This window comes from Alexandromys fortis, unplaced genomic scaffold, assembly GCF_014885135.2.
Source record: "Alexandromys fortis isolate MF-2015 unplaced genomic scaffold, M_Fortis_MF-2015_v1.1 scaffold_122, whole genome shotgun sequence".
Lineage (NCBI taxonomy): Eukaryota > Metazoa > Chordata > Mammalia > Rodentia > Cricetidae > Alexandromys > Alexandromys fortis.
This window is the reverse complement of record NW_026068004.1, coordinates 2,002,739-2,029,619: the sequence shown is the minus strand read 5'-3', so window position 1 is coordinate 2,029,619 and position 26,881 is coordinate 2,002,739. Positions and strand designations below refer to the sequence as shown.

At 45.0% G+C, this 26,881-nt stretch overlaps 2 protein-coding genes across 2 annotated transcripts in view; both read right to left on the bottom strand.

Moving 5' to 3' along the window:
- The window catches only part of Rlf (RLF zinc finger), a 62,288-nt gene extending 51,414 nt beyond the window's left edge, over positions 1–10,874 (bottom strand). Inside the window, exon 1 of the mRNA XM_050161293.1 lies at positions 10,615–10,874. Within this exon, the coding sequence (XP_050017250.1) occupies positions 10,615–10,851 (237 nt within the window). The 5' untranslated portion in view covers positions 10,852–10,874. The remainder of the gene's footprint in view (positions 1–10,614) is intronic.
- A 5,841-nt stretch (positions 10,875–16,715) lies between these two features.
- LOC126513078 (WW domain-containing adapter protein with coiled-coil-like) lies at positions 16,716–17,949 on the bottom strand. Its single transcript, XM_050161234.1, is given in 3 exon segments — positions 16,716–17,078; positions 17,080–17,701; positions 17,870–17,949. Coding segments are annotated over 3 exon segments (1,029 nt in total). The 3' UTR covers positions 16,716–16,751.
- Between the last annotated feature and the right edge of the window lie 8,932 nt (positions 17,950–26,881).

Genomic DNA, 26,881 nt, shown 5'->3' with positions numbered 1-26,881 from the left:
AGAATGGATGAAGAAAGTATGGAATATATATATATATATTAGAGTACTACTCAGCAGTAAAAAACAAGGACTTCTTGAATTTTGCATACAAATGGATGGAAATAGAAAACACTATCCTGAGTGAGGTAAGCCAGACCCAAAAAGAGGAACATGGGATGTACTCACTCATATTTGATTTCTAGCCATAAACAAAGGACATTGAGCCTATAATTAGTGATCCTAGAGAAGCTAAATAAGGGGAACCCAAAGAAAAACATATAGGCATACTCCTGAATATTAACCTTCGTCAGGCGATGAAAGGAGACAGAGACAGAGACCCACATTGGAGCACCGGACAGAAATCTCAAGGTCCAAATCAGGAGCAGAAGGAGAGAGAGCACGAGCAAGGAACTCAGGACCCCGAGGGGTGCACCCACACACTGAGACAATGGGGATGTTCTATCGGGAACTCACCAAGGCCAGCTGGCCTGGATCTGAAAAGGCCTGGGATAAAACCGGACTCGCTGAACATGGTGGACAATGAGGACTACTGAGAACTCAAGAACAATGGTAATGGGTTTTTGATCCTACTGCACATACTGGCTTTGTGGGAGCCTAGGCAGTTTGGATGCTCACCTTACTAGACCTGGATGGAGGTGGGTGGTCCTTGGACTTCCCACAGGGCAGGAAAACCTGATTGCTCTTTGGGCTAACGAGGGAAGGGGACTTGATTGGGGGAGGGGGAGGGAAATGGGAGGTGGTGGCAGGGAAGAGAAATCTTTAATAAATAAATAAATGAAAAAAAAAAACAAAGAAAACAGCTTAGCTGTCCATCATCTAGATAATGAAATGTGATAAACTTTCACTATAGAAGTATTATCCAGCTGTTAAGAAATATGAAATTTGCTGGGCGGTGGTGGCGCACGCCTTTAGGCAGAGACAGGCAGATCTCTGTGAGTTTGAGGCCTGCCTGGTCTACAAGAGCTAGTTCCAGGACAGGAACCAAAAGCTATGGAGATAAAATCCAAAAAGAAAAAAGAAAAAAAAAGAAATATGAAATGCATGTAAATTCATGGAGCTTGAAACAATCACGAGGCAACCAAGATGCAGAAAGACAAATATTGAATGTCTTCTCATATGTGGGTACTAGCTTTGAATCGTGGAAATGTATTTAATTGGAAATACCCAGAGGTCAGAAAACTACAGTCATATAAATGAGCTAAAGGAAATAATGGAAAAAGAAAGATTAAGTGGAGTGAGGAGTAGGAGGTAAGGGTTAATTTAATGAGGGAATACAGAGATCCATAACACTAAAGGCCTTTGAAAAAGCTATATGGAAACCTACTGTAGAAGCTTACTGAAATATATACATACACATTGAGTTTAAGTGGAGCTACCCTAAAACAGGGACAGTATCCCTATTAAATACCAGCCTAGCAAATAAAAAGCCCAGTATCTGGGACTGGTTAGCTTTTGGGGGTTGTTGACTAGTAGTGTGCTATAGAACCTCAAACTATTATAGGCTGTTGCTATCGTTCTTGGTTACCCTCCAAAATTTGACAGTAAGACCCTACTCTGAGAAATCAAGCTGGTACTCAATTGGACAGTTCAGCCTGATGGTTTTGCTTTCGTAGTGCAAGGTGCACACTACCAGAGGAGAATAAGCATTAACCTCACCCAGGTGTGCTTGAGAGCTAAAAGAATGATTGGCCTGGTTACACTATGCTTACTGGTGAAATAGTGGCACAAATTTTACAGGAGTAACCGAACACTTTCTGATTGGATTTAAGGACCAATTCACAAGATGTAAACTAGTATGTGGCACTGTCACAGGGTCAAGAACCTGTGGCTAGACAGGTCACTGGCCCTGGGAGAGGCCCATTTCTATTATACTGATAAGCGGACACAGTAGTAAACTAACTAATAACTCAGCGCTATATTCATTTCCCAACCCTCATTGGAGAAGCTTTTGTTTGGTTGTTCTCTTTCTTGACTGTCCTGGAACTGTACACCAGGCTGTCCTGCCTGCCTCTACCTCCCAAGTGCTAGAATTAAAAAGGCTTGTACCGCCACCACCCAGTCAAAGAAGCTTCTTGGAGTAAACAGTAAATAAAAAATTAACACAAGGGGCTGGAGAGATGGCTCAGCGGTTAAGAGCACTGCCTGCTCTTCCAAAGGTCCTGAGTTCAATTCCCAGCAACCACATGGTGGCTCACAACCATCTGTAATGAGGTCTGGTGCCCTCTTCTGGTCTGCAGACACACACACAGACAGAACATTGTATACATAATAAATAAATATTTTTAAAAAATTAACACAAGAAGACAAGTGGTCAACATTGAAAGAGAAAGAGACTTTGGCATGGTCAGCCATGAGACATCTATATCCTATCCCCTGGATCATCGAGGACACCGGAGCACAAAGATTGTAAGAGCCAGTGGTGGTGGGTGACAGCAATGAAACAGTATTTTCCAGACAAAACAGGACAGCTCCACATAGAATGCCTAGTGGCTGTGAAAACGTACACAAGACCTAGACAAGCTCAAATCAGACAAAATTCCAGCGTGGAGGAGGCTAGCAGGCACTAAATGAAGGCCCATCAGCAACCAATAGCTACTGGAAGAAGAGTCAGCGTAAGACTGACCCCCTGGTAGATTGATCATGCTCCAGGGAATGTTCCCACACCCAAGAGTAACTGGACATCACAAATTGGACTGGATGAGGGGGACAAAAAAAAAGACAAGAAGCTGGGTGGGTGGGAAGGTGGGGATAGATTTTGGAGGAACCTGGGGTGACGAATATGATCAAAATATATTGCATGAAATTCTCAAAGAACAAATAAAAATATTTTTAAAGAAAATTTAAATAACTACATGGAAAAACCTCAAAGTTACTTGAATTCAAATTTGAAAGATGAGAACACGCTTTTAACATTAAAAGCATTAAGTTTAATAGTATCAAATTAGTAAGGCTATACAGAGAATAGGGACTCACAAACTGGTGGACATTTCTGTTTAATTTACTGGTAGACTAGAACCTACCAAAAGTTTAAAAAATTATTTACTGTGTTATGTATATAGGTGCTTAGCCTGTAAATAGATCTGTGCACAGTGTGTGTACAGTGCCCATGATGATAAGCGTGTGATCTCCTGAAGCTACAGACAGCATAAGCAGCCATGTAGGTGCTGGGACTTGAACTCAGAGCACTTCACAGTAGTGCTCTTAATCACTGAGCCATCTCTCCAGCCCCCCATCAACGTTCTTTTTAATCTAGGACTTTATGTTGCAGATATAAATAACCAAGCATGTTCTCTGAAACATATGTGATAACAATCAGAGAACAACACAGATGGGTAAATTATAGTTCTACCACACGTGATGACCCACACCTATATGCCCAGCACTCAGGAGGCAGAAACAGGAGGAGCAGAACTTCCAGGGCCAGCACTAGTAGCTACTTGAGCTCCAAGCCAATGCAGTTCACAATGAGACCCTTGTCTCAAAGACAAACAATAAGCTTGTGAAATGGCTCTGTGGGTGAGGGCACCTACCACCAAGTCTAACAACATGAATTCAATCAGATGAACCCACACAGAAGAAAACCACTCCACAAAATTGTCTTCTGATCTCCCCATGCCCACATTCACCCAGTGCACACACATACATAAGCAAATTTTAAGAAAAAAATTTAAAACCAGCAACTATCATTTTTACTGCATTCCCATAAAGTGCTAGGAACAACTCTGAAGTCAACACTTTCCTGCTACAGGCCAGGTCGAGGTCAGGAGGATCAGATGGGCAGTGACCTGAAGAGAAGCAGAAAGTGCTATTTTAGATAAGACAGCCAGGGCTGGAGGTGGTGGCTCACACCTTTACTTCTCCCATGGGACAGCTGAGCAGTTGAGCTTAACCTGGAGATGGGCTCCTCAGAACCAAAGACAGTTAAGGGCTCTGGAAGAGGTGATAAACTTTTGATCTGAATGAGACAAAGCACCTATGTTTTGGCAGTCTTCATGGTCTTACAATTATTGGTGCTTCTATTTATTTATTTTAACAATGTTCAAATAGTGGGTGAACAGAATGAAACAGAACAGCAGATGTCACAGAGAACAGCAAAAGAAACAGTGTTCCCATGGCAGACACAACAACCAAAGTTTCCATTGCTTCGAAGGTCACATTCAGTGTTAGAGTTACACAAGCTACAAGGCTAGCTTCTGCTTAGAGAATAGCTTGCCATATAATTTCTATCTAGACATCTCCCAAGAGAAGGCAAAGGCAGAAGAAAAGTTAATGTGTTTGAAATTACTTTTTTGCAGGCCAAGGAGATGCTTCAGCAAGCAAAAGCACCAGCCTCTCAAGCCTGACAACCTGAGTTCAGTTCCCAGAGTTCACTGGGGGAGGAGAGCTGACTCCCTGAGAACTGTCCTGATGCCCCCCACAAGCACAATGATAGCACATACTTACACTTAGATAGATACACATCACACAAAAATGAATACACACACAATAATCCAAGTTTTCAAATGTATCTGTGATGCTGACGATAGAATCCAGACCATGTGGCATGCTAGGCAAATGTTCTAGTTACAGCCTGATTTAATCTTCTTTTAATATACTGAAAATGAGCCCAAGATTCTTCATGGTCACCAAGCTCTATCTCAGCATCTCTGCACTGATGTCCTGTTCATTTGCTAATTCAATTCTTCCACAATACTAAAATGTTTTTCATATTATCTGTCCATCCTCCCTAACCCCGCAATGTACACAGGGAAATGTGTACATTATATAAATACAGGCTAGAGCTGACAATGTTCTCCAGAAAGTGCTCAGTCTCCTACTGGTTCTTTACTCCAGACAGGTGTTCCTTTTAAAATTCTTGTCTCCTGGAAGTACCACAAAGTTCCTACACTACTCTAGCTCATTCCACTAATTATCTGAAGTGGGCGGTGGGTACAGAAGACAGCTCAGCAGTTAAAACAGCTTGCTGCTCTTCCAGAGAACCAGGAGCCGTTCCCAGCAGCTACACCTACTGGCTCTAACTCTAGCTTCTCTAGCTTCAGAGGATCAGACTGACACCACCAGCTCCTGGCCGCCTTGGGCACTTGCAAGCATTAAAACATGAACATAAGAGCGCGTGCGCGCACACACACACACACACACACAGTAGGACAAATCTTTTTAAATATATCATTTATATGTCAGAATTGTACTACTTATTAAACACAAAGAACACAAAGAAAGCTGGGTGCAGTGGCTCATGCCAGCAACCCCAGCACTCAAGAGGGTGAAGCAATAGGACTGTGGGACAGCAGTGCAGCACGTTCAGGAGGCAAAGGCAAGTGTGGCTAGCCTGGTTTAAAGTGCTCCTGGCCAGCTAAGAATAGTTAGACCCGGTCTTAAAGGGTGTGTATGTTTGTGGTGTGTGTGGAGTAACAGAATAAGACACTCTTTACAGGAATTTTTTAAAAACGCAAACCAGAGATAAGGCCAATCAGAAAGCAAGAAATTTGTGAAAATAATGCTACAAATAGGAGAAATCCAACTAAAACAATGATGTCAAGAAAAATAGCAGTTGAAACTAAATGTCAAACAAACACAACAGGAAGGGCTCAGTGGCAAACACTTGTCAAGCATTGAGGCTACTAAGTAAAAAATAGCTTCCTGTACTAGTTAACCCACACCTGCAATCCTAGCATTTGTAAAGGGACAGAAGGGTCACAAATTGAAGGACAGACTGGTACACACAGAGTCCTATACCTGGTATGTACAGATATATATATAGTGACCCAGCCTTAAAAAGCCAGTCAGGCAGGCTGATTCACAATACAGTCCCATAATCCCAACACCACGTTAGATGTAGGCTTGCTTTGTTTTGTTTTTGAGACAGGTTCTCCTGGAGCCTAGGCTGGCGTCAAACCGGCATTACAGCTGAGGTTTACCTTAAATCTCTGATCCTGGACACACCACACCCAGTTTAGTGGGTTCTGGGTACTGCACCCTGGGCTTCAGGCATGCTGAGAGCATTCTACCAAAGACCACATCCTAAGACCAACCTTAAAATTCTTAGCCTCCTGCCTCACTTCCACTTCCTGAGTATTAATTTAATTAGTGCAGGTATGCATCACCATGCCCTGGGCTTCTTGCAGAGCAGGCAAGTGCTCTACCAACTGATTTACATCTCAGGCCAATTTCAGTTCAGTTTGGGTTTTGTTGTTTTTGAGGTCGTATTATAGCCCAGGCTGACTTCAAATTCTATTCCCTTTCCTCTAACTCCCAAGGGCTGGAACTAAGGCCTGAGTCACCCAAACCAGCAGATTCTATTTCAAACACCCACCAGGGCTGGGCACGCCTTTAATCACAGCACTCGGGAGGCAGAGGCAGGTAGATCTCTGAGCTGGAGGCCAGTCAGGTCTACAAGGTGAGTTCCATGACAGTCAGGGCTACAAATGCTGTTTCAGGAAAAAACAAACAGCAACAACAAAGTCCACAGAGCTAATTTAAATGAAGACAGAATGGCAGCCCCCTCTACTTTTTTGGCTAGTCAAAAATATCAAATGGAAGAGTCCCCAAATGATAATAAAGTATTAACTTTTAAATGGCATGGCACACTGATTTAAGTAGCACAATGAAATCTTGAGACACTCATCTCTATCCCACTAGGGACATAAACATCCCTCTGTTCAAATACCTATGCTACAATGTTAGTTACTGGGTAGCCAGCTCAGTTATTACGGAGGTTGTACTCAAGTGATCCTTATATAGTAGCTTAAAGCTAATGAGTAAGTCATAAGAAGCCCATCTTTCATTTCCTCTCTTAGGAATCTCACGTCATCACAGGAAGGATACATGCTATGACACCTTGAGAAAGAGACACCATTTAGACAACCTTCACTACAGTCTACTGTTGTAACTGTTCTAGGATAAGGGGTTACTATGCCTAATTTCTAGAGTAAGCCTACCTATTTATTTGTGTTGGTGAATGTGTTGGAGGTCTGAGAACTGCTTTGGAGAGTTAGTTGTTCTTTCTTACTGTGGGTTCTTGGGACTGAACGCAGGTTATTAGGCTCTGCAGGAACCAATTCCGATTTTCCTCACTCAACCATCTCACCTGCTCCATGGGTAAATATTGGGGGGGGGGGAGCTGAGGGCAGGGACGACAACAACAGTATGCAAAGAGTTTTATAGTGCCTGCAATTTCAGACATCAACAGTCTTGGAATGCACACCCTGCCCATAGAGAGATAATTATTGTGTGGCCTATTTGACTCAGAACCCTTCTATTCGATAACAAATCCAGAAAGACACATGCAGTACTTATTTTAACCATTAGAAATCAATGAAGTTGAGCTGGGAGTATATAGCCTTTATTTCCAGCACTTGTGAGGTAGAGGCAGGCATCTCTCTCTGAGATGCAGGACAGCCTGGTCTAGTATCCAAGGCTACACAGTCAGACCCTGTCTCAAAAAAAAGTGAGCAAACAAAAAATATGTGCAATGTTACTATAAACTTAGAATCTAAAAGTGTGAAACATGTTTACTCACAAAATTACTTTGGTATTCTTACAGTAGAATCACTCATCTGCCTCCTAATTTCATGTATGCTAAATGAAGTTTAATTAAAAAGCCTTCAAAGCTTGTGTTACAAATAGAGCCACCAGTTCTAAGACTTTCAAAATGTTTTTAAAATTTTTATTCATTCCTTCACCCATTCATTGAAGGGCATGCTAGTCTGTGCATGTGGAGGTCAGAGGAAAACCTGAGGGATTAGGACCTCTTATTCTACCATGTGGGTCGCTGGGTCAATCTCAGGTCATCAGTCTCAGCAGCTTCCATCCACTCAATCACCTTGCTGTCTTAGATTGTGAGAATTTTGGTTTCCTAAATATAGGGAAAAAAATCTAAAGACATCATCAATTTTCTCAACAGTAACAAAAAGTGTAGCATTAATCTTTTTTTTTTTAAATTAAGTTTTTCGAGACAGGGTTTCTCTGTAGCTTTGGACCTGTCCTGGAACTAGCTCTTGTAGACCAGGCTGGGCTTGAACTCACAGAGATCCACCAGCCTCTGCCCCCGTGTGCTATCACTGCCTGGTTTATTTCTTATTGGTTAACAGCATGTTACAACTGTTAGTACAATTTAAGTCTTTAGAACATTTTTTCTTTTTTCAAGACAAGTTTTCTTTGTGTAGCCCTGGCTATGCTGGAACTCGCTCTGTAGGCCAGACGGGCCTCAAACTCAGATACTTGACTCTGCCTCCCTAGCGCTGGGATTAAAAGTGTGCAACTATTGCCTGGCTAACCATTTCTTTCTTTTTGAGACAGGGTTTCAGTCTGTACGCCTGAATGGCCCATGTAGACCAAGCATCCTTAAACCCAGAGGCCCACTTGCCCCTTCTGCCTCTGGTCCCACCACACCCAGGCTAGAATGATATCGCTAGATACCCGATAAAACAATTGTAGTAGTAAACACTGGAAGAGCACAGGTCAGCCCGTTACAAAAATGCACTAATGATCACCAATCTATATATTATGTGCAACCCAGCTTCTCATCTTCAGCACTCAGTAGTACAATGAAGTGTTTCTTTTTCTGCCTTTCAAATGCAGAACCAAAACCAGGCAGCCGTGATACCTGCCTTTAATCTCTGTGATCTGGAGGCAGAGGCAGGTAAAGTTCAAGGCCAGCCTGGTCTACTGAGCAAGTTCCAGGACAGCCAAGGGTACACAGAGGGGAGAAAGGGGAAAAAAAGTGAAACCAAGAAAGCTCTTCAGCCAACCTAATTCATGGTCACAGTTTTCCAGAGTACTTGTGTAAAATGTATTCTGACAAGATCCAACCTAACTGGCTACATTCACTTGTTAGCCTTGCTGGCAGGTAACTCAAGCTCAAAAGTTGTCCTCCAAATCCTCAGTTGTTTTCCTTTCCCCACTCTCCGTGCAATTAATGCCCTCCTGTCCCGTAGCACTGTGTGCCTTCTCAGCCCGCCCTCTGTCACCCGTGCTCAGGCCTAGAAGTCAAAGGGTCTATCCTATTCCAGTGGCTTCTCCCATTACATTCACCTTTTCCCTGTCATTCTCACTAGGATGTCCCCCTCACACTCTCTGGATGACACTTTTCCTCAGTGCTACCATAACTGCACTGGAAATACTGCCATTTCTTTTTAAAATGTGTACCTGAGAAGCCTAGCCTGGAAGCCTACGGTATCCTTGAACGTGCAAAGATCTTCCTGCCACCGTGCTGGAGTTACAGGTATCCCCACCCTGCTTTGCAAATACTGATGTCTCCGCAAGGGAAGTCTTATTCACTGTTCCTCAATACTAGGTTAAACGTCTGACACCATTCTAAGGGTTGGCAAAAGTCTGCAGAATAAATGACGGTCCCCAAAAGAATGATCATTACTAGTAAAACACACAACAATGGAAATGCTGAACATCACACACACAGGAACTGGAATGATCTAATGTACAGAAAAGATTAGCAGAGACCAAAATCCAAACAGACGAGGTTCTAGGTCAGAGTGGACACCACCAGAATAGCATTCAATCGAGATAACTTTAAATCTGTCCAGGACTAGCAGAGCAAATTGTTCCCTGCCCCAACTACAACTTTGTAACACCACAATTTTTCAGCACTCAACTGCTCATTAAGAGCCCACGTACCGACATCCTTGGGTTATTTTGTATTCTCTAAGGTATGCCAAATGAGGAGCAGAGGGATGCCTGAAACCGGATAGTGCAAGTACCAGAAGCAAAAACAATAAGGGCGGTCATTTACACTTGCGAGGCGCTCGAAAACATGGCGAAACACTGCAATATGATCATGGAGAGCAAACTTAAAAACACACCCGTCAGCATGCAGCCCCAGAGATCGGGACCCGCACAGAGCGATCAATCACCTGACACCAGATGAATAGGCCACTCTATACCCTTCTCACCCGAACTCTTCTACTCCCAGTCCGATTCCCACTACAGGACTCACCAGCCCCGTTCCCAGCAGTACAATCCGCAAACGGATACAGAACAGGTCACAGAATGGCATAAACAGATCTCTTCATGCCCGCCCCAAATGAAAAACAAACAAACAAAAACAACAACAACAAAAACCCAAAACCACAACCAACCAAACGGCTCAGTAATCCTAATCCGGAATTTCTAGAAGCCATCCAAAAACCAACCGCCTATCTCTGCGAAGTCAAAAGATGCTGACTCCAAAGCCAAGTCTCTAGCTCCTGTCCACCTCTCCTGATTATTCAGAAAACCCAGGGCTTTCCAGTTTGGAGATCAGCACACTACTCAGGAAAAAAAAAAAAGAAGAAGAAGAAGCGTCTCCCTGCAGGAACTGGCAATCGATCCCTCAGGGGGGCAGTGGCGCTCCAACCACCCGGCCAGGACCCAGGCAAGAGCGACAGGGCACAGCCCTTCCAGGGAGCTCTTCTGAGCTCTCAGTACCGCCCAGCGCAACCCGCCCCGGCAGTGACTGAAGTCAGGGTTGTGGCAGAGCTGGGCCTGCCCGGCCCGGGGGCGCGGCGAAACACGGGGGTGGCATTTTCTCCTCCAGCCCCCGGCTTCTCAGGCGGACCCGGGGCCTCTTCCCCGGGCTTCCCCGCCCCTCCACCCTCGGCCAGTTAGTCGGCCCCTCACCTGGCAGAAGCTCCGGCAGTAGTTCAAAGATGAGACCTCGGACACCTCTTGCTCCCTAAGCTCGGTCTCCAGCTGCCAGAGACACGGTCGCAGGCCCGGGGCTCCCGGCGCGGGAGAGGTAGGCCGATGACCCCGAGCCATGGACTCAGTCTCGGCTCCGGCTCCCGCGACTGCCGGAGCCTCAGCCCCGGCCCCGGCCCCGGCGGCGGCGGTGGCGTCTCCCTTTCCGTCCGCCATCTTCCCACGGCCCAGCAGCGCGTAGGCAACCAAACCACGTGACTCCGCCTGGCCCCGCCCCCGGTCGCCCGTGAGTGGTGACGCACTCGCTGGCGACGCAGGCGCCAACTTTATTCCGTCACTAGGACGCCGACTGTTACTCCTCTCACAAGTCTCCACCGCAGCCGCCCTAGCTACAGCCTAGCAACGGCGAGGTTTTAGCGGCCCTGGGTTCGACAGGCCTTTCAGAGTCGAGGAGCGCCAAGGGCCTAGAGACAATTGAGATAGGAGAGAGAATGTGTCAGCCGAACTGCGAGCCGAAGAGCGAGGCAACGGTATCCCAGAATGAATGAAGCCTGGATAAAAGCACCCCCGGTTGGAGGAAAATAAAGATTGTTAGGCCCGAACTGAAAAAAAGGAAATTGTTTTATAATAGGAATGACATTACTAGTTGCTGGAGAAAGGACCAGCCAAAATATATGGCACTGAGATGGTTCTAATAAAAAAAAAAAAAAAAAGACTTTGGAGGGAGGGCGGTGGCTGAGGAGGTCAAGACAGGGTTTCTCCCTGGCTTTTTTGGAACTCATTTTATAGACCAGGCTGGTGTCAAACCCAAAGGTCCACCTGTCTCTGCCTCCTGAGTTCTGGGAGTCCACCACCACCGCCCTGAAAATATGTAAATGAATAAACCATCAATATCCGAAGTTTATGGATTAAAGACTTAAAGAATGGCCAGGCAAGCCGGGCAGTGGTGGCATACGCTTTTAATCCCAGCCCTCGGGAGGTAAAGCTGACAGATCTCTGTGAGTTCGAGGCCAGCCTGGTCTCCAAAGCTAGCTCTAGGACAGCCAGGACTACACAGAGAAACCTTGTCTCGGGGAAAAAAATATGCAAAACACAGCACACCCCAATATTAGCACCCATGAGAGTGGGGCTAGAAGATGCTGAACTCAGGTCACCCTAGACTTCACAGCAAAAATGTCTTTGTCCCACCAAAAAAGAAGAGAAGGAGAAGCAGAAGAAGCTGTAATATCCACATTTCTGTGGCAGTTCTGAAGTCCCTAGCCTGCCGGAGCTACTTTGCTACACAACAGGGTCCTCACCAAAAAAAACAGAAACAAAGAAACCAAGCCGGGTGTGGTGGTCCACGCTCACCACGTGGGTTGTGAAGAGCCACGTCAGGTCATCAGCCTCGGCAGCAGGTGCTTCCACTTCTAAGCCATCTAGCTCATCAGCCAGCCCCTAATTTGATTTTTTTTAAAAAAAGAAATTTGGCCGGGCGGTGGTGGCGCACGCCTTTAATCCCAGCACTTGGGAGGCAGAGGCAGAGGCAGGCGGATCTCTGTGAGTTCGACACCAGCCTGGTCTACAAGAGCTAGTTCCAGGACAGGCTCCAAAACCACAGAGAAACCCTGTCTCGAAAAACCAAAAAAAAAAAAATAATAATAATAATAATAATAATAAAATAAAAAAAGAAATTTAAAGGAAAACAAACAAAAAGGTCAAGAGTTCCCCAGGCAAGGAAACAGTACATATGAAAGTCATGAAGGTTTGTTGTTGTTGTTGTTAAGAATGGCAAAGCCCCTGCAATCACAGCGCTTGAGTGAGAGACTGAGCCAGGAGGAGCACGTGTTCCAGGTCATGAGGGGATGGATAAGAAAGAAATTCAAGGAAGAAATAAGAGGAAAATGGAGAATGGCAAAGCCAATGTGGCTGGAGCCCCGTGTGTGGAATGAAGCTGTAGAAACGAGACACAGTAAGCATGGAAATGGTACGGACAAAAGGACTGGCAGCCCTTGAGGAAGCCAGAGGAGATAGTATCCAGAGCACAACAAGCGGGTTGGTCTAGGATACAGATGAAGGGGTATACTTTTATTTGAACTGGAGGGAGTCTATAAACTGGGTCCAGATGAAGGTAGAGGTATAATTCAGTAATGGGAGATTTGAGAGTCATGGCCTAAATGCTCCCCCACCCACCCATGAAATATAAGTCACTGTGCCAATTAGTTGCTTGTGAACTTAATACAAAAATAGAGTCATCAGGGAGGAGGGAACAGGAAATGCCTTCATCACACTGCCCTGTAGGCATGTCTGTGTGACATTTTGTATGTTGATTGATGTGGGATGGCCCAGCCCATTGCCGGTGATGCCACGGTTGGACTGATGGTAGCTAAATATGAGCATGAAAGCAAATCAGAAACCTTCCTCCATAGTTCTGCCCTCCACTCCTGTTTGAGTTATTGCCATGAAGATCCTCAATGCTCAACTAACCAGGACTTGGACCTGTAAGCCAGATAAACCCTTTTTATTCCAAGTTGCTTTTGGTCATTGTTTTGATCATAGCAATAAAAGGACAATCATCAAGACCAAATTGGGCTCCTGAGAAAGAAACAAAACCTTGTTCAAGTTGTTTCAGAATAGGATAGGAGAAACTACATACTAGATAGATACAGAGTTGGGGCAATGTTGAAAGGCACTTCATTTGTTCAACAAACACTCATTGACAGTGTAATGTTTCTGGTTCTGCCCTATAAAACACATCCTGAGTTTTGTATTCTTTTTGTTCCCTAGATGTTACAATACAGTTAATTCGCATACACCTTCTGTAATCATATCCTGCCACATTCCGAGAAACGTGGGTCCTGGAACCCTAGGTAGGGTGAGCCAGGAAATGAGGAAAATGACAGCTACACAGACACCTACACTGGGATCAGGTGTGTGTGGTGGGTGGTCTCTCTAAGGCTGGAATCTGAGGGAGTTTATTGTTGCAGCTCAGAAGGAGGAGTTAGCTAGTCTCTGTAGGAGGTCTCTCTGTAGACCAGTCTTTTCTTGTAAACATCCGGGAGGAGGAAACTGCTGTTGCCGGTCTTTACGGAGATTGACCGATTCTTCTTAAATACTTCGACTCCCAAGATACTTCTCTCTAGCCTGGCCTTTATGGGTAGCAGCTTTGCCAACTGGTTTTCTTCCTTCCTTCCTTCCTTCCTTCCTTCCTTCCTTCCTTCCTTCCTTCCTTCCTTCCTTTTTCTCCTTCTCTTTTTTCCTTTCTCTCCTTTCTTCCTTTCTTTCCCTTCCTCTCTCCCTTCCTCCTTCCTTTCTTTCTTTTTTTGGACTTTTTATTTTTTTTCCCAAGACATGGTTTCACTATGTAACCCTGGCTGTCCTGGAACTCATTTGTAGACCAGGTTGGCCTAACTCACAGAGATCTGCTTGCCCCTGCCTCCCACGTGCTGGGATTAAAGGTGTGCGCCATCACTGCCCAGCTCAGCTTTGCCAATTTTCTATGGACTAATTAGTCTTGGAGTCCCTGACAGGCTTTGTCCATATCTAAAGATACATCTACTCAGGACTCTGCCTACTCAGAGCATCCTCTGCTCCCTACAAAAGCCTGTGTTCTAAAAGGCAGTCCTCTGAGCAAAACGGCCACGTCTGCATCAGATAAGCTGTTCCTGCTTTAAGAGTCCTTCAGAAAACAGCTTGTTGATTGCTGACACCTTTTCATAGAAAGGGAAAGTGGGGAGGGTCATTAGACCTCCACCTGTGAGTCTAGCTGCCCCTTCCAGCCATTTGTATGCAATTCTTCCCTAGGTGCACTTGGCCTCTGGTGTTAGAGGATATAGGCTGGGGGGAGGTTCACTGAAGAGAACCTTGTCTATGCAGCTATGGGAAACCACATCTATGCTGGGTGAAAAGACTATCCAGTGTGGTAGCTTTGGGGTCACCCATGCTCTTACAAGTAAACTCTTATTCATGCTTTGTTAATAAGCCCCTTAAAATCATTGGTTCTCAGCTGGGCGGTGGCATGCACCTGTAATCCCAGCACTCTGGAGACAGAGGCAGGTGGGTCTCTGTGAGTTCGAGGCCAGCCTGGTCTACAAGAGCTAGTTCCAGGACAGGCTCCAAAGAGAAACCCTGTCTCAAAAACCAAAACAACAACAATAATAATAATAAAATTTAAAAAAAAATCATTGGTTTTCCAGGGTGGACTTTGACGGAATTGTGCTTTGGTTTGTCAGTGGGCTCTTATGAAGAGGGTAGCTGCTGTTTCATGACTCCCTACGGAAGGAATTCTTCCAGCATCCTAGTTCTGTTAGAATAGATAGCTAAGTAAACACAAGCAGAAGCGTGGAAGCTGTCCACCTTTTCTACAGTTAGAGACCAGCTGATTGGGTAAGCAGAGACTTAGACCTACGCTAACCCAGGAAACAACTATATCCTGGTAGCTGGGTGGGATGAAATAACCCTTTGTAGCTTGACAGCTTTGATGCTGCAAATATGTTCTTCCCATCCTGCAGAAATACAGGCACCGTGACACTTTCCCAGTGACCACAGAGGACCACTGTAGGAGGTCTTGATAAGGAGAAAATGTAAAGGAGCACAAGGACACCTTGACCTTTGGAGCATATCAGAGTAGGAAGACCTGAAGGCGGTACTCAAAGAAAGGAACTAACAATGACATCACAGGAGGGGACTATAAGAACCATCTTAAAAATCCACAGTGCAGAACCCAATGGGCTGCTGTTCGCTCTCCCTTTTGGCAGCCTGCTCCACATTTGCCTGGAGTGTATTTTGTTTTGCTTCGCTAGATAAACTTCTCTTAAATTATGTGTCTCAATTGAATTCTTAAGAGAGAAGACAAGAAGAGAGGAGAAACACCCCACACATGTTCCCCTTGACTGAAGCTGGGTATTTCTCAGTACACTTGTATTAACACTTAGACGATAAGAACATAACCCAGGTGTGATCACCTTTAATCAAAACACTCTGAGGGCAGAGACAAGTCGATCTCTGTGAGTTTGAGATCAGAATGGTCTATATATCAAGTTCCAGGCCAGCCAAGACTCTATGGTAAGACCCTGTCTTTGTTTAAAAAGACGCGCAGGCGTGTGTGTTTCTGTGTGTGTCTGTGTGTGTGCGTGTGTGTCTGTGTGTGTCGGGGGCGTTCAGTGAGATAGATAGTGCCACTGTTCTACATTAATCTGAAAAACAGTCATTGGATTCACCCATCCTTTGGATGGCCTGGCAGATGGAACCAACACCAGTTCTTTTCTTTTTTTTTTCAACATGTTTATTACAACAGATACAATTCACGTCTGACTAGCTTTGCTTCCTTTTCCCCTCCCACAACCACATTCATTGGGCCACTTCCTTATATTTGAGCCGTCAATGTACTTTCAGCACACTTGCCCAGCAGTACTTTTAAGTCCATTCTTACAGGGTGCAAATGGATTTCAATAATTTATCCAAACGTGGGTTATGCTCAACCACTGCAACTTCCAGGAATGAGAAGGCTCTAGAAAAGTGCCACAGCAATAGTGCCCTAAGAAAAGAAAAGAGCACCTTAAAAAAAGGGATAAAATCAGGCCAAGAACTTTAGAGGGAATGGAACATACAGGAAATGAAAACATTTATTTGCAAAACAAGTGGAGCAGCACTGCTCCTGGTCAGGTCCAAGTGTGGAACGGTTGTCTCAGGATATTTGTACACTGCTCAAAATTGTATCCTTAGACACAGATCGCCTGGCGCTTGCACTGGATTTTTGAGAATGCAAGATTACGGAATGATAAATTAACCCCCAATTTTTTTTCTTTTTTAAAAATAAACTAATTTTGCAGACAGGTTTTCATGTAAATGCTAGGTATTTAGCCACCTCAGCATTGATTAGTTTTGGATGTCTAAGCTCTGTTACACATGGCTTCCCATGGCTTCACTCTACAAAACATATTTACAACAGATGAAGAACAAGAAATCTACACTTGAAGGGTTTTACAAATCAATCTTGTATCCTTCCCCTGAATTGACTCCCACAGAGCCCCGTCCCCTTGTTATTTCATTTGTCCAGCTTAACGGTCCACTTAATGCAGCTCAAAATGTTATGACTGGGCAAGAGATTTACAGTTCCTGTAGGATATCATGTGCTGTTATTCACATCTTCTAACCATGAAGGAATTCTGAATTTTTAGCTTTTCGAGTTCCTTTATTTCTTGTCTCAAAAACAGTATCCTCTGCTCTCGCAAAGTTGCTTGAATTTCACATACTCGAACTAAAGATCTCAAATTTTTTAATTCAGTACATATTTCTGACATGTGAACACTTCCCATATTATGGGCTTCTTCACGCAATCTTGATGCCTGTTTCTCTGCATGGTCCGCAGGCCACCCTTGAACATGTTTTATGAGATTGTCATTGAAGTGTGCTGCTGGCGTAGGTGTTAATGAACACGCAGGCCGAGCAGATGCATTCTGTGGCCACAACTGTTGCATTTGATGCATTACTACTGGAAGTATGGTTTGGACCAGGTGATGGACTTCTCTGGCTGCTTAAGCGCTGAAGACTTCGAGGAGAGACAGGCTCATGACCCTGCTGCTTGTCAGCAGTTACAGGCTGCTGTGTGGCCGATTGGGATACTGGTCCTTGCTTAAGTACTGGAGTACTAACCTTCGGCTGTGATGAAACAGGTGGAGTACTAATCAAAGGTTTGATAGGGACTGTGTTAGCCTGAGGTGTGCTTATTCTTGAAGACACATAGGAACTTGGGGATGAAGCATCGGACATTAGAGACCTTGGAGCCTGATTAGATGGACAGGCTTGTGTAGAGAGCTGGGCAGCTTGAGAAATCAGGGAGGTGATGTTGAAGGCAGATGGTCCAGCAGTAAGAAACTTGTGGAGGATAGACTGCAGGGAAGCGTGTGTCGCAGCTGCTGTAAGAGTTTCATTTATCTTGGATATATCCACATTAAAATTATTAAGCTGTAGTGTGGCTTGTAAAACAGGAAGCAACTGTCTAAGAAGATTTGGGTCCTGAAGTAAAGGAAGTGTTGGTGATTGTGGAACAGGAGGAGGTACTGTTGAAGCAGAGTTTTTTTTAATTCTTTTTTTTTTTTTTTTTCAAGACAGGGTTTCTCTGTAGCTCTTGTAGACCAGGCCGGCCTCAAACTCATAGAGATCCGCCTGCCTCTGCCTCCCAAGTACTGGGATTAAAGGTGTGTGCCACCACCACCCAGCCCAACACCAGTTCTAAACTGACCATTCAACCTACCTGTTCTGGTGAAAGCTTCGCCCCAGTCCCTGGCATCCATATACCCAAAGAGTCCTGGAATGATCTGGTGGAAATTCCATCTCGACCCCCTCCCTCATCTCTCTCCAAACCCTGCCACATTTCAGAAAGCCCGCCAAATAATGACCCCTCCCCCAGAGATGCTCAAGACTACACCCATCGGGTATTTAAACTGCCCCCCTCCCCCAAAAAAACAGACGTGGTTCTCTGATCTCTCTTTCCTGTCTCCTCTCTAAGTGGCTGGAAAAATCATCCGAAAGTGTTTTATCCATTAAACCTGGGCTTTTTCTAATTTGGTTTGATTTGGTCTGATTTGGATTGCTGCGTTGGCGGAGAGGCTTATGGGGTGCTGAAACTTTTTCACTCCCCATGTCTGTTAGTCAGTTTATGCCACTGTCACAAATGCTGAAGTTAACTTATGAAGAGAAGAGCTCATTTGGCTTCTATTTAAGAAATTTCAATCTGTAATAGATTGGTTCCATTGCTGGCATATCGAGGTAGGAAACTCAAGGTTTAATAAAACCTCACTACATAGCCTAGAAATAAAAAGGGAGAAGATGGTCTAGGTCCCCAAATCCCACTTTAGGGTGCATTCTCTATGATCTCAACACCTTTCAATACCTTTCTAATACATCTAAAATTTCTGACCTGGGGACCAAGCCATGGGCTCATGGAGGATACTCAAAATCCATATTGTAAATTGGTCGTGCTCATCGGGATGGAGCTGTGCTTTGGAGTGTTTGTGTTGCAAGATCAAGGCTGATGAAAAACTTTTGCTGCCCGATAAACCTTTCCACCGATGCAATAATCCAAATTAGACTAAATCAAACCGAATTAGAAAAAGCCCAGGTTTAATGGATACTAACACTGCCAGGTGACCTTCCAGCCTCCAGGGATAGAGATGGGAAGGAAGACTGGAAAGCCACGTGTTGGTTCTCTGGGTTGCAGTTTAAATACCCTGTGGGGATGGTCGTGAGCATCTCTGAGGAGGGGTCATCATTCAGAGGGCTTTCTTGGGGGTGGAGTCTGGACTGAGGCAACTCTCAGGGGAGAGGGCTTCGATGGAACTTTCCACCCAAACATTCCAGACTCTTTGGGTGTATGAATGCCAGAGTCTGGTGTGAAGCCTTAACCCAAACAGCTATGAACTCTTTGTCACTGTTCTGCATCAGAGAAAATTAGCATTGTCTCTCTAAGCAGCAGCATTGAGATTGGGTTTCTTTCCCACCTTAAGGTAGAAAGACGTATGCAGAGCAGAGGAATGCTATGACATCAAGTGAGAAAAATCCATATTGGAAGTGCCCAGAACAGGATCAGATGCGTAGTAAATGTTATCACTACCCTTCTCAGAGGGTGACTTCAGTTCCCCCTTCTTGTAGGCTGTCCACACGTAACAGCCACCATGGAAACTGTGTTCATGACTTTGTCTTGTGCATGAACAGTGACTGAGGAAACAGTCCATGCTGGGGATCATTAATGGAGCTGGTCAGGCTTCAATTTGGGATTTTGCAAGTTTAAGAACTTGAGTCTACATTTTCATCTAGCTGCCAATCAAGTCACAAGAGTCCAATTTATTTACTGATTCTAAGAAAGCTATTGGCATCCCTATAGGAAAATCACCTTGGGAACAGAATTAGTAACAGAAGTTTCATTAGGGAAGGCGGGGTAAGTGTAGCAGGAGCAACACAATCTCTGTGATCACTCCCACACCCAGCCTAAATTGAGTTACAATCACCCCTTTCCTCCTCCTCTTTTAAAAAGATTTATTTATTGTTATTATATGTGAATGAGTATTTTGTCTGCATATATGTCTATGAACTACATACTACCTTCCATAGTCTTAAAGATACTTTTATTATGCAAAAATATCTGTCACAGTCATTCTGATATAAATATGCTACTGTTGCCGGGTGGTGGTGGCGCACGCCTTTGATCCCAGCACTCGGGAGGTAGAGGAAGGCAGATCTCTGGGAGTTCGAGGCCATCCTAGTCTACAAGAGCTAGTTCTGGGACAGGCACTAAAGCTACAGAGAAACCCTGTCTCGGAAAAAAAAAAAAAAAAAAGCTACTGTTTAAAACTTACATTTTCACAAACCCAAAGAATTCTTGTGAGTTCTAGGGAGCCAAACTGAAGGATCCACCTTAAACAGGTCAGATATACCCCCCTCAATTCCTTGGTCCTAAATTTTTTTTTCCCTAAACTTAACTTTGTCCTCTGTTCTGCCAATACCTTAAACAGGTGTAAGAGACACCAGACATTTCCATACCACAAATACTGGACAGGAACAAACAGACCAGCTACACCAGGATGTGACCAGCACCCAGCTTTCTCAGGTTCCCACCACCACCAAGATGACACCCACAAATAAGCAGGAAGCAGTCTTGAGAAACCGCCACCCCAATTCCTTCAACCTGTTGTGCCTAACCTCATGCCTTTTTAGTATAAAAAAAGAGATGGGAATGTAATGGTCTGTCCTGTCCCTTTAAGAGATAAGCCACACCTACCCCCCTACCCTTGTCCACCACCCAGGCAGGCAGATCTTCCTTCTGCTTCCAGCCTGAGCTCTCTTCCTTTTCAGTCTCTCTCCAAAAGAAGTAGCTGCTGCCATGGCTCCTCTCTTCTCCCCCACTTCCCCCCTCTCTCTTTCTTTCCTTGCCCCCCTTCTTCTTCCCTTTCCCCTTCCCTTCCATAACCCACTAAATAAATATTCAACCTCACTCTTCATGGCATGCCTATCTGTCTGTCTCTCACCCTCTGCAGCTGCGGCTCCTCCTGGGACTGGCTGCCCCACCACACAGCTCCCACCCGCTACACGGCTACCTACCTGGGACCCGGCTGCCTTCGTGGCCTGTAATAGTCTCATGGCCTGCTGTCCACTGCCACCACTCAGGGACCTGCAGTCTTTCTGCAGTGTTTTATTTTTACCATAACAAGTACTAAATTCTGAACTCGGGTCCTCTGGAAGAACATAATGTGCTGCTCTTAACCTTTGAGTTAGCTCTGCAGTCTTTTCTTCCTTCTCCTTCTTGTCCTCCTCCTCCCCAATCCTTGCTTGCTTGCTTTCCTTCTTATATATTTATTTATTGTCAAAGTTTAACTATGTAGTCTTGGCTGGCCTGGAGCTCTTTGTATAGCCAAGTGGCTTTGAATTGCAGATATTCCTGTCTGTACTTCCCAAGTATGCAAGCATGCTGCCTGGCTTTATTGTTTTCTGAGGACCTTGATGTTAACCCAGAATGGCTAAGAACTTGTGGTACTTCTACTTCAGTGTCCTAGGTGATGGGATTACAGGCATGAGTCTTTGTACCCTATTTTGTCAAGGTGTTTTTTGCTGTCTGTTTGATCTTCGGAGACTAGGTACCCGTCTGTTTTGATAATCAGCTGTCCAAGAATTACCTGCTTAGGTTGGCCAAGGAGTTTATCCACACTGCCCTCTAGAGGAACTTGTTTCTGAGACAACAGACTCTGGGCCCAGGTATGCTTAAGAATCTTTTAGAATCTTTGTAACCTTCTCAAACACACTGGAGACAGACAAAACTCCAAATCATCCCTGAAATTGGCCCAATCAGAGTAGTGAACCACAGATAAAATATGCAGGGGTTCAGGAAGAAACTAGACATCAAACAAACTGATTCCCAATCAGCAGAGTGTTCATGGGAGTTTCACCTTTCTCAGGGAACTAGGGAAGGGACCTGACTGAGAGATTACCTCTATGCTAAATAAGCATGAAAGGGATTATTCAGAGCTTGGTAGGGGTGGGTGTTTGTTTTGTTTCTTAGTTTTTGTTTTTTGAGACAGGGTTTTGTGTGGCCCAAGATTGGAAACTTACTATATAGCCAAGGGTAGACTTAAACTCTTCATCCTCCTGCCTCATCCTCCCAAGTGCTAGGATTATAGGCATAAGTCACCAAGTCCAAATTATGTAGCACTGGGGATAAAACCCAGGGCTTCACATGCATAAGGTAAACATTCTACTAACTAAGCTACAGTTCCGCTCCCTGGTGATTGAACATTCAAACATATGAGCCTGTAAAGAGGCCATTCTCATTTGAACCACCATATTCCACTGGTTTTTCGAGACAGGGTTTCTCTGTAGCTTTGGAGCCTGTCCTGGAACTAGCTCTTGTAGACCAGGCTGGCCTCGAACTCACAAAGATCTGCCTGCCTCTGCCTCTCAAGTGCTGGGACTAAAGGCCCAGCGCCACCATAGTCTTATAGTCATGCTATAATGCATAAATGCATTCAGTTCTACTCCAAAAGTTCCCATAGTCTATCAGAGTCTCAGTAATGTTTAAAACTCCAAAGTCTGTTCTGAGACTCATGGCATTCTCTTAATTATTAGCTCCTTGTAAAAGCAAAATCAAAAAGCAGATCACATACTTCTAACATACAATGGCACAGAATATACTTTATCATTCCAAAAGGGAGGAAAGGGCTCATAGGAGGAAATACTGAAGCAAAGCAAGACCAAAACCCAGCAGGGCACACTCTAAACCCTGCATCACCATGTCTCTGTGAGCTGGAGTTCAGCCTGGACTACAGAGTGAGTTCCAAGCCATCAAGGGCTATGTAATAAAGCCTACTTGGCTCCCTGCATCCTCGTAGCAGCTGACACCTGTCTGTAACTCCAGTTCCAAGGGTTCTGACGATCTCTCCCACCTCTGTGGGCATACGCGCTGTGCATATACATACATGCAGGCAAATAGTCATGTGTATAAAAGAGGCGTCAGTGTAGCTAACTACTGAGTCATCTCTCCAGCCCCTGTTAATTTTTTAAGGGTTCCAGTTCTTAGGCAGAGTTTGGCGAGTGACTTGTTCAGAAGAGGGGCTCAGTGGCAGGGAGAGGACATGAGGCCGTAAGAGAATGTGGTCATTATACACGTACAATTGTGGAAGAATGTTTTTTTTTTTTAACAGTTTCAGGTCTAGCTGGGTTTAGTGGCTCATGCCTATCTATGTCCTAACACTTCAAAGGCTGTGGTGGAGAATTGACAACCTGAACCACATAGTGAGTTCCAGGCCAGTTTGAGTTACAGAGGGAGAAATTGTCTCCAAAACAGCCAGTGAGATAGCTCATTAGGTAAAAGCACTTGCTACCAAAGCCCAGTGACTTGTACTTGATCCCCAGAACCCTCAAGGAGATAATGTTGTGGGGTATCCACCCGAGAAGACTTCTCAGGCATGGGTTTAAGGCAATAGAAAGTCTTTATTAGGCAACTGGCAACTACACCGAGTGTCTGGGATCCCAGTGTAGCCCTGAGCCTTTCTCAAGGTGAGCATTTATGCACAAAACCCATGTCCTGGGTTGACACACTTCAATTAACAAGAACAGTCAGCCAGAAGCCTAGCTACAGAAGCCAAAAATCAAGGTCAGTACATTTAGAGACTTTCCCGGGACTAGGGAGTTGGGTGGATTAGGGCTGTTTTCAGTTTGGTTGGTAGTGCTGTCTACATGCTAAGTGGACTATCGTGGTACTACTAAATGGTACTACCATCATGAAGTCAGTTATCTTGAAGTCTGGGGGCCTATGAAGGTCTGGGGACTGTTACAGAAAGGGAGAGATCCAACTTCCAAAAGTTGTTCTCTGACCTCCACATGAACATACAAACATAACAAGCAAATAATAAATAAATCTAACAAGCTTTTAAAAAAGACTTGGACCAGCACTCGGGAGGCAGAGGCAGGCAGATCTCTGTGAGTTCGAGACCAGCCTGGTCTACAGAGCTAGTTCCAGGACAGGCTCCAAAGCCACAGAGAAACCCTGTCTGGAAAAACCAAAAAATAAAAAAAAAAAAAAAAAGACTTGGAGATCTGCCTTGCCTGTATATCAAGACTCAGCCTTTTTGGCTGAGAGAGTGTTTCTGTTACTGTTTTGTTTTGCTCTGAATTTTGGAAACAGAGTCTCATACGGTCCAGATTGCTGTCTAGTTTACTCTATAGCCAAGGGTGACCTCGAACTTTGGATCCTTCTATAACTATCTCCGCCGTGGTAGAATTGTAGGTAGAATAAGCTGGCTATATGAAATGCTGGAGACTGAACCCAGGGCCATGTGCCTGCTTGGTAACCACTCTACCAACTGTGCTACTTCCTCAAACTTGTCCTTGGTTTTTTGAGACAAGGTCTCACGTAGACCAGGCTGGCCTTGAACTCACAGAGATCTGCCTGCTGCTGTCTCCCCAGTACCATTTTGCCTCACTTGAGTTAAGCTTAAAAGGTAGAGATGCTCTCTGAGAAAAATACAAAAGGATCGGTGGGGTCCATTTTTTAATAAAAGATTTATTTGTTTATTATGAATACAGTGTTCTGCCTGCATGTATGCTTGCAGGCCAGAAGAGGGCACCAGATCTTATTACAAAAGGGTGTGAGCCACCATGTGGTTGCTGAGAATTGAACTCAGGACCTCTGGAAGAACAGCCAGTGCTCTTAACCTCTGAGCCATCTCTCCAGCCCTGGTGAGGTATATTTTTATACATGTGAACTAGCAGAGGACCAAACACTGTACAGTTCACAAGTGATGTTGTGTGGAGTATGAAAAATTAAACATTACATTAAAACTTCTGTCATGCATAGGGTGTGGTTGTACATATATTCAATCTTAGCCTTCAGGAGGCAGATGTACATAAATCTCTGTGAGTTTGAGGCCAGCCTGGTCTACATAGCAAGTTCCAGACCAAGCAAAGATACGTAGTGAGCCTTTGCCTTAAAATACTAAAAATAAAACTAGAACTAAAAAATTTCTGTTATATTAAGTAGCTGAGCAAAGAGTAAAGTAGCTTACTTGTTTTGTTTTGTTTTGTTTTGTAGGCCCACACATGTGGAGACAGAAAAGGCCCTGGAATTGGAGTTAAAGGCAACTGTGAGATGGCTCTCTCATGGATACTGTGGTGGATTAAATAAAAATGGCCCCATTAGGCCCATAGGGAGAGGCACTACTAGGAGGTGTGGCTTCGTTGGAGTCGGTGTAGATTTGTTGGAAGAAGTGTGTCATAGGGTGGGGGATAGGAGGTGGGAAACGGGGAGTGGGGCTAAGAGTGGGCTTTGAGGTCTTGGATTGTTCTCCTGACCATCAGCCACGGCCAACAGGTACAGTGGGTCCCAGTCAGAAATCCACTGGTGCTGATGCCGGTGGGCCTGAATAGTCATGAGTGGCTGTACTTCCTTTCCATTGATTGGGCTACGGAACAGCCAGCCATTCCCATTGATTGGAGACACAACAGTGTTATTGGGATGTGGAAACTATCTGACAGTTTGTATTTCATGTCTGATGAATTCTTTCTCCTTGTGCTAAATGTTGGCCTGGTACCATGATTTATGGCCAGAGCACATTATTAATAGTGGTGATAGGACAGGGATCACCTTACAAGAATGTTAGCAAGGATTCTCAGGACTTTCATTTCCGGTATCCAACCCAATGTAGTATAGTATCTACCTTCAGGCGATGGTATCTCTGTGGACTTCGTGCCTGTTTACCAGAGCCAAAATAGGGCTTCTCATGTGGCTGTCTGTGGCTAATCATGATTCTGCCCTTATCTGTTCTCAAGTTTTGTGTCTTTTGAACAGCTGTTGGGCCAATGAGATGACTGCCGCTGTGGCCTGGGTTCCGGGCTTGGTGCCTCCTGTTCCAGTGAGTCAACTGGTGCTGAGTCATCCTGGCCGAGACTTCGGGATCACCGTGGGTAGCTGCTGTTGTCACCACTGTGGCCTCCAAGATAACTGGAATTGCCACCAGTCAGATAGATGGCTGCTGTGGCTAGCACTGTTGGTCCGCTAGCCAGACAGGTTGCCCCTGCCTTAGAGATCCAGAATTCCCTATATAAATTTCGCCAGGGCATTTTTCAGTTTGACCTATAGCTCTCCTTTTAGAAGACCAGTCGGAGCATGTGGTTGGCTGCTCCCTTTCTTTCATTATATTTGTGCCCTGCCCATGCCAGTCCAGCCACTCCCATACGGCCTAGGCTTGCCGAACAGCTGGTCTTAGGAACTCCTGTAGCCGAGGGTTTCTGTTGCTCTGCCTCTACAACAGGCGTCATCAGCAGCAGCAGCAGCGATGTAAATCACTATTTGCCCAAGAAAGTGGGCTTCCTCCGAGAGCAGCATGGGCTAGCAGGCTACGGAAAGACCAGTGAGCTAGAGAGGGGTAAGGCAGGAGCCTGTCCCAGTCAACCTAAGACAGAGGCCTGTGTGCAGGGGCAAGTGTTCCTGATGACCGGTAAAACGTGAATATGCGCCTCTGTAACCCAAGACAGGCCTGGTCTAATGATGCAGAAAAGGAGGAGTTGGTAGTGGCTGTAGACCCTGGCCCCTTGACTTTCTTTGCCTGCCTCAGACCCTTTGCCTGCTGAAGTGAACTGAGAAAAACACCTGTGCCTGCAGCTGCTCTTAGCACCAGACCTTGGTGTCAGGGCAGTGGGTTCTGAGGAGGCCTGCAGCTGAGAGATCCCAAGAGCTGGGCGTGTCTATCAGTTAAAGACCCCTATATAAGCTTCCCTGGAGCACTATAAAGTTGACACTTTTGTATCAAGGATGACCTGTGTCCCCGTGTCTCTGTCTGTCCGTGTGCGCATGTGTTTTTAAGTCTCCAGCTGAGTTCCTGGTTGTCATACCATCCCATAGTGCAGATGCTCAAGCCTGGCCCAGTGTGGTACTCTCTTCCTGCTGTCTGCCGATCCAGATGTGGAACTCTTAGGTACCTCTCCAGCACCATGTCTGTGTGCCAACATGATTTCCACAACAATGACAATGGACTAAGCTTCTGAACCATAAGCCAGCCCCAGCTAAATGCTTTTCTTTATAAGAGTTACCAGGGTCATGGTGTCTTTGGGCAGCAATAGAAACCCTAAGACAGGTGCTTTGAAGTGAACCCAGATCTTCTGCAAGAGCAGCAAGCCTGAGTTCGAAACCAGCCTGGTCTACAGAGCTAGTTCCAGGACAGGCTCCAAAGCCACAGAGAAACCCTGTCTCAAAAAAAAAAAAAAAAAAAAAAAAAAAAAC